This window comes from Esox lucius, chromosome 1 (assembly GCF_011004845.1).
Source record: "Esox lucius isolate fEsoLuc1 chromosome 1, fEsoLuc1.pri, whole genome shotgun sequence".
Taxonomy (NCBI): domain Eukaryota; kingdom Metazoa; phylum Chordata; class Actinopteri; order Esociformes; family Esocidae; genus Esox; species Esox lucius.
This window is the reverse complement of record NC_047569.1, coordinates 12,084,291-12,092,898: the sequence shown is the minus strand read 5'-3', so window position 1 is coordinate 12,092,898 and position 8,608 is coordinate 12,084,291. Positions and strand designations below refer to the sequence as shown.

At 44.9% G+C, this 8,608-nt stretch overlaps 1 protein-coding gene across 1 annotated transcript; it reads left to right on the top strand.

Annotated features, from left to right (window-relative positions):
* Window positions 1-3,405: 3,405 nt before the first annotated feature.
* LOC105031655 (olfactory receptor 2AT4-like) lies at window positions 3,406-4,353 on the top strand. The gene has a single exon (XM_010906212.2). It carries the CDS (start codon window positions 3,406-3,408, stop codon window positions 4,351-4,353), a length of 948 nt encoding a protein of 315 aa, XP_010904514.2.
* The last annotated feature ends 4,255 nt before the right edge of the window (window positions 4,354-8,608 follow it).

Genomic DNA, 8,608 nt, shown 5'->3' with positions numbered 1-8,608 from the left:
TTTGTATGTTAGTTGTTAAGACGCATTGTTGCGCACTTTTATTTTCTTTCAGTAGAGTAGTTATTGTTTTCCGTTCGTGTTCGGTTTGTTGTTTGTTGTTTTAATAAACCAACGAACGTGATCTCTGCCTGCGCCTGGTTCCTCCAACACTACACTGCGACGAGTTGTTACAGAAAATCTAGGTACAATTAAAAGGCCTGCCTCTTGCGATCGTAGGTTACGTGTAGGTATGAATGGCTGGATCTTTTCAGCAAGGTAAGTAGGAGCAAGTCCATGTATTGATTTATAGGTTAAGAGTAAAACCTTAAAATCAGCCCTAACCCTAACAGGCAGCCAGTGTAAGGACGCTAGGACAGGAGTAATGTGTTCACATATTTTTGTTCTAGTTAGGATTCTAGCAGCCGTGTGCAGCACTAATTGAAGTTTATTTATTAATTTGTCTGGATAACCAGAGAGAAGAGCATTGCAGTAATCTAATCTAGATGTAACGAAAGCATGGATTCATTTTTCTGCGTCAGTTTTTGATAGAAAGGTTCTAATTATTTGCAATGTTTCGAAGATGAAAATAAGCAACTCTTGAGACATATTTTATATGTTCTTCAAAGGAGAGATCAGTGTCAAGGGTAACGCCAAGGTTTTTTACAGTTTTTTGGGATACGACCATGCAGCCGTTGAGGTTCACAGTGAGATCTGCTAATGCTCTTTGTTTCTTGGGTCCTAAAACGAGCATTTCTGTTTTCCTTGAGTTTAAGAGCAAGAAATTCTCTGTCATCCACATCCTAATATCTGAAACGCATGCTTCCAAGGTAGCTAATTTAGGGGCTTCTCCATGCTTCATTGAAATATATAACTGTGTGTCATCAGCGTAACAGTGAAAGTTTACATTGTGATTTCGGATTACATCGCCCAGAGGGAGCATATATAGTGAGAACAATAATAGGCCCAGAACCAAGCCTTGAGGAACACCAAAGCATACCTTTGACTTGTCATATAGAATTTTTTTTATCCTAAAGCACCCCTAGTGGGCGGAGCTCCACGACATACAACATTAGTTACGGGAATGTAACTCCAGTTATATGAGTGGAGCGGAGCCCCCTAGACCTGTTGCCCTGCTGTCCCACGGGTTATGCTGAATAAACTCGGGAGGGTGTTCTCTGGGCTCTCAGGTCCTATATAGGGGCAGGCGTGCCCTGATTGGCAGTCGAATCTTGCATAATGAGTTTTCAGTACGGCTGCTGACGAGGCAAGGATAAACCACTAGGAGCTAAAGCCCCTCTAGGGGGCTCCACTCCACTCATATAACCTGAGTTACATTCTCGTAACTAACAGTATTCCTTATTATAAATACTCTGCCTCAGGAATTCAGATCAGCAGCACAACAGTAAACAGAAAAACCTTAATATCAACCTTAGCTTTAAAAGGCCACCAGTGTAGAGAGGAGTAATATATTTTTTCAATGTAGTTAAGATTCGAACAGAGTTCAAGATGGATCTTCAACCTTGTCTATTCTAGGGACCCCCATTCATACCAAGAAGCAATCCAAGGACTCTCATAATATATTGGCGCATACAGTTCACTTGGCGCTGTCCTTTACACAATTTACTGTGGTCAGGGAGTAAAGGACAGGACTTGAATACACCAGTGTCAAGTGTGGTCGATATGTTTTTTCCTGCATTTACCATCAGGCGACCATTTACCAACAGACGACCACCAGGTGACCATCTTTTTTGACAATTTAAGAAACATGAATGGTATTACACTATATTACCAAATGTAAGTGGACACCCGACCATCACACCCATACAAGCTTGTTGGACATCCTATATCAAAACCATTGGACATTAGTATGGAGTTGTCCCCCCTTTCAGCTATTACAGCCGCCACTCTTCTGGGAGGATGGGCCTTCCCCAAACTGTTGCCACAAATTTATACGCACCCTAATGCCTAAAATGTCATTGTATGCTGTAACATTAAGATGACCCTTTACTGGAACTAAGGAGCCTAGCCCAAACCCTGAAACACAGCCCCCAGACCATAATCCCTCTTCCACTAAACTTTACAGCAGGTACTTTACAGTAGGCATTCTGGTAAGTTAGGTTCTTCTGGCATCTGCCACACCCAGATTCATCCATCAGACTGCTAGATAGTGACGTGTGATTCATCACTCCAGAGAACATGTATCCACGTTTCCAGAGTCAAGTGGTGGCCTGCTTTACGCCTCTCCGGTCGACACTTGGCATTGCCTGTGTTGATGTGAGGCTTGCATACAACTGCTTGGCCATGGAAACTGAGTGCTGAGGAGGTCTGATGTTGCTTCCAGAGACAGTTTGGAACTCTGTGGTGAGTGATGGAAAAGATGATTGGCATTTTTTACACATTACACACTTCAGCAACCTATGCGCTTCAGCAGTGGTCTACCACTTTGGGGCTGGGTTGTTTTTGCTCCTAGATGGCTCAACTTCACAATAGTACTAATAACTGACTGAGCCAGATATAATAGGGCAGAATTTCACAAGTTGACTTATGGCAAAGGTAGCATCCTATGACAGTGCCACATTTAAACTTACTGAGCTCTTCAGTGCGACCCATTTTAGGGAGAGTTCATGGCTGTCTGCTGGATTCTATGGACCTCTGAGCAACGGGTATGACTGAAACACCTGAACTCAATTATTAGTAAGGGTGTCCACATACTTTTGGCTATATAGTGTATCAAAGACTATTGAGGATATAAACACAAGTCATGTTTCTGAGCTTTGTGATGAGCTTCAAGGGCACCATTGTGTTGAACGCTGAACTGTAGTCAATGAACAGCATAATCACATATGGATTTCTCCTGTCAAGGTGTGCAAGAAAAACAGAATTTGCATCATCTGTTGATCATCTTTCGATGCTATGCAAATATTAACCTGTTTGTTCATTTATTTCCCTTGTGGATTTAGCTTCTGCAGAACCTGTCAATGTGATTGGTGATGATTTGGTCACTACATACATAAATTGAGAGCATACAAGTCATTAGAGGAGAGCTTCTCAAGAACTGTTTTCATACTTACACACATATACTACATCCATTTTAAATCAAGGTAAGGACACTTTTTTTAAGCTAACATTAGATTAGTGTCTTCTACAAATTGTAACACCATGAATAATTAGCGACAGTGATACTTAGTTAAACATCTCGTCCAACATCTTATTTTATATGACTGCTTTTAAACTGCCTTATGGTTTTGTTTTTTAACTCAAATTCTACACTGCACTATATGAACTATGTTAGGTTGTCTTTTATGTAACTAAAATCTAAAAATGTAAGACTACTGTAGTTTGTAATGGTGGATAATTTACAATAATCAAAATAATATGTACTTTCTTTAACAACTTTGTTGGTTCCGAAAAGAAGTCCACATCACCATGTCTGCGGGGAATGAGAGTTTTGTAACTGAGTTTTTCATCATTGGTTTTCCTGGACTTCAGCCAGATTTCTACAACCTTGTTTCAGCTGTGTTATTCATTGTTTATTGTTGCACTGTAGTGGGAAATTCCATTGTTCTTATCTTGTTTGCAATTCATAACATTCTTCATAAACCTATGTATTTTATATATTTGAATCTGGTTGTGTCTGACCTAATCCTCAGTACCACCACCTTACCAAAGATAATTGTCCGGTATTGGTTTCAGGCAGGATTAACTTATTTCTTTAGCTGTTTTTTGCAAATGTACTTAGTGCACTATTGTGCAACTGTAACTAGCTTTATTCTGTTAATAATGGCTTTGGACAGATATGTGGCAATCTGTTACCCACTCAGATATCCAATGATTATCAAAAACTCCACAGTTCACATATTTAATTGCACTGCATGGGTGCTTGCACACCCTCCCTGCATTTCTATTGTAATTAAGGCATATCCGCTTCCTTACTGTGCCTCAAACATAGTACTGCATTTGTATTGTGATCATATTGCTGTGACAACCCTTGCGTGCATTGAATGGATCCAATATAGTTTGCCTTTTTTTGTCTTTGCCATGGTGATATTTCTTGTACCTCTTGCCTTCATAGTATTCTCTTACTGTTCAATTATCGTTGCAGTTCTTAAGATTGCGACTACCCAAGGGCGCTTCAAAACCCTTTCTACCTGCAGTGGGCAGCTGATCATCATTGCCCTCTATTATATACCAAGATGTGTAATTTACCTGCTCATCAATATAGGTATTACATTCAACACTGATGTACATATCAGTATTACAATGTTGTATAGCCTGGTCCCTCCTATGATCAATCCTTTAATATACTGTCTAAGAACTAAGGAAATAAAACAAATATTGATTAAGCAATTCAAAAGAAAACAAGTGCATGTTTAATAATAGTGGATAGGAAAAATAAGGAATGTACTGTACCTGATGTTCTGAGGCATGTGTTCTGCTTAATTAAATGATTTGTGTGCATATGTAACATTTTAAATATGATGTTTTATATATCTAACAATAGGGGAAAATACAGCACAAAAAATTAAGAGACCACTGCACCTTTTTCTTTTTGAGTGAGGAACAGAAGCATTCAATTTGTCTCTTAATTTTAACCCTTCTTTTCCTCACTCAAAACCTTCCTCTTTAACTTTTTTGGGAAGGAAAGAATAAGGTGCAGTGGTCTCTTAATGTTTTCTGGAGCTGTAGATATTTACATATAAAAGGTGTTTAACTACTGAACTGCATATCTATCCTAGTAGATAGGGAAAAGCTGAAGGACTAAATCTACTGGTTTCTACTGCTATATATTAATTACAATTTCAATCCTTCATTTGTCAGGGACCATGCACACCAATAATTTTATAAAGTTAAGATAAGATGTACTTTATTGTCATTTTCCATGTGTTTCGGAAAATTTCAGTGGCTTTTTAATGCCTTCAGACAATGTGATGAATTGCAAAAGTAACTAAAACTTTTGCACAAACATTCCACTGACATTGCAGTTACCTTGTAAACCTGTTTACAGCATGTTGTTCACATTGTGTTTACGTTATACAGCATCAATAAAATTACTGAATATACATTATGTATTCATTAATATAAATAAAATAAATAATACATGGCAAATCTCAAATTTCCCTCATTATTATTTACAAACAAACAATACCCACAGATAGTATAACAATTCTTGACATTAATAAACAATCCTGTCTATGAGTCCAACTCATTAGTTATGTTAACACAAAAAAAAACCATACATTTTGGCAAATCAATTGACAATATTCACATAGAAAACAAAAATATGTGTGGATTCGGGTGAGTTCAATTCCATCAAATGTTTGGGAATTTTTATTATATTGAACAATGTGTTAACGCTTGTACTTCTGTTTGACACTAAGCACCAAGTTATAGCACCAACCAATGTTGGTTTGCCAATTCTAATTAATGCTATTGTGTGGGAAATCTGCATTGGATACTGTTTCTTGTTTATATTATCATCCCATCAATATGTGTTTTTGTTTCACTTTATGCACAAGTGGACTGCATTGGTTTACTCTTTGCTGTGGTTTACATGTTGCCGTGGACAACTGTTTCAGCCTAATTAACCATTACCTTTGGTTCACATCATCCTGCGTGAGATAGATTCTTTTTTTTGCGAGATTCTGTGATTGAGTGTGAGAATTAGCATTAGAAGTAGAAAAAGAGGGGGTGCAGAAATGATGCTAATAATGACAGTATTGACCATTGACTTGGTTGACATTAATGACTGATCTGCACAAATAAATAGTAGTATCGGCTGTTTTGGTGAACATAGCCATGTGCACGCACTACCACAGCATTTTGCTGCAACAAGTTTTGAGGAGCCTGCACAATGCGCATATTATTCTCGTTCAGTAGTGCAAGGCAGTTCTACATCGTGAAGCTTTGCCCATAGGGGCTTCGTTCCTATTGGTTTACCCCTCTGCCAATAGGCAGGCACTGAAAATTTAAATATGCAAATCTCACCTCTCATGGCCTTCTGCCCCATGGCTATAAAAGAGGTCGTCATACTCTGTTCTGTCTCCCTTCTTAAGTTTTTAGTATGCAATCGGTGATTTCTACAAAGCCAAAGATGGCTTCACCTACTTCAGCTGCTGGAGCGCCTTCTTCTAGCGCGGCACCCCGGCCGCCGACTTCAGTGTCGGCCTGCAGATGTAGCGAGCTGGACCCGACGATGGACACACACACACTATACTGTGCGTGTCTGGGACCGCTGCATGCTCGCGATGGTGCCATCGAGGAGCCTGTGTGCACCACCTGCGCCGTCCTCCCTTTGCAGGTGAGGATGGACAGGCTGGCGTAATTTGCCGAGGAGTTCCCCCTCGCCGACGTCCTCTCTCTCCTCTCTGATGAGGACTCCTTTCAGGAGTTGGGGTCTGAGGCTGAGGGGACCGGTCTGGTTTTGGCTCCGCCCCGCCTCGGGAATTGTTCTCCCCTGCTCGGCTGAGCGGATGCGGAGTTGTTCCAGCTCTTCCTCTTCGGAGGAGGAGGTCGTGCCCTCAAGTACAGGAGTGTTGACCCCCCCAGCAGTGAAGGAAGACTTCTTCGCTGCCATCTCCGCTGCTGCCCGGCGCCTGCGCATTTCTATGCCGGTGCCCGCGCCGAAGAAGGGGGAAGACCTCTTCGAGGCCGTCCATTGGACGCGGACCCACCGTCCGATGCCGATGGTGGCGCCGGAGTTCCCTCCCTGCAGAAGTACGCGGAGGAGGCGTGGGGGTCCCTTTCATGACCCGGGGGACAGTGAAGTCTCACATCCCCTTCACCACGGTTGGGGGCCGGTTGGAGACACTGAGCAGGGGCATCCCGCCCTTGGAAACTACTCTGGCGTCTTCCCTGGTTCCAGGCCTGAGGACTTGGACCGACAAGCGCCCAGCCCTGCCGTCTGTAAGGGGCCGTGTCTCTGCCAGCCTACGCGGAGAAGCAGTACGCCCTCTCCGTGCAGTCTCTCGCGGCCTGCAACAACGTGGGCCTTCTTGCAGCAGCTGTGGCCAGGATGACTGAGGGTCGCACCTCGTTGTCCCCGGCTGAGGTGAGCGAGGTGGCTTGAGCTTTGGCGGCCATCTTGAAGCTCACACAGGCCAACTCCCGCTCGGCTGGTCGGGTGATGGCGACGTCAGTCGTGCAGGATCGACACCTGTGGTTGGCGCTGACATCCCTGAAGGAGCCAGAGAAGGTTCCATTCCTGAACGCCCTCTTTGGCACTGCGGTCACTGAGGCCCTGGTGAGCCAAAAGAAGGACAGGGAGGAGTGGCTCCATTTGGGTCCCCTCTTGCCGGTCCCTTCCTCCTCCGCTGCGTCCGCTGCCCCTCCTGAAGTTTCGCGGAGGCCTGGAGGTTGGCTGGGTCGCCGGACGCAGCATCACCGTGCCAGGTCTGCAGGCGCGTATGAGCCGGACGCTGCACGTCCAGCACAGGGTGGGGTGAGGGAACGTTCAAGAAACGGCGTACCTGACTCTTTGGGGGGGAGTGTTCCTCGGACGCTTCCCCACGCTGTGTGCGTTTGGTGGGGAGCTCCTCTGTGTTGGTAAATAAAGTGTTTGTGTTCACCTTATTTACCTGTGAGTGAGCCTTCATTGCAGGTGGCTGTTGTAGGCTTAGGTATGGTTAGTGAGTTAGTGAGCTGTTGTAGACCTAGGTACCGGTGGTGCCTGACTCCATAAGTTTGTGGCTTCCCTCCCTGCCGCCTCTGAGGGGGCCAGGGCAGTTTTATGTTGGGCGGAGCAGAGTTTTCTGCCCGCCCCACTGAGGTGTCAGATGGGCTGTGCTCGGCTACGCCATCTGCTGTAACCGGTGGGGAGACGGACGGGTCGGCCCAGGTGGCGCATGCGTCTTCCTCTCCCTTTCGTGTTGGCCCTGCCTTGGACGGGTTGGCTGTTCGCGGACAGCCCCCTGCGCGGCGGTTGGGGCTGAGGACGTGTACAATCAGTGGCTGGCCACAGCTCCCCAGCTGCGTGCTCGCCCGCTCTCTCTGTTCTACTCAGAGTGGTGTCAGCTATGCACTCTGCCGGGATGGCTAGACAAAACACTGAGGAAGGGGTACGCGCTGCAGTTCCACTGCCAGCCTCCCCCATTCTCGGGGGTCGTAGAGACCATCATGGCGTCTCCTTTGAAGGTCGCTGCCTTGCAAGGGGAGATTGCGGACCTTCTGTAAAAGGAGGTGTCTCTAGTCCCGTTGGGGCAGAGGGAGAAGGGGCTGTACTCCCATTACTTCCTGGTGCCCAAGAAGACGGGGGGCATGAGGCCAATTCTAGACCTCCGCATTTTTAACAAATGTGTGTCAAAGAGGCCGTTTCGCATGCTCACACCCAAGGCATTTTTGCATCAGCATCGACTTAAAGGACGCCTACTTCCATGTTCCTATACTGCCACGCCACAGGAAGTTCCTGCAATTTGCATTTCAGGGCCGGACATATGAGTACACGCAGATCCGTTCGGGTACTGGTTGAACCCCCACACTTTCACCAAGTCTGGGGGTCAGGGTTCTGGCCTACCTGAACGACCTTTTGGTTCTGGGACACTCGGCGGAACAGGTTCCGGTTGGTGACTCAGCTAACTCGCCTGGGCTTTGCGGTGAACTGGAAGAAGAGTGCTCCTCAGCCCAGTCAACTGGT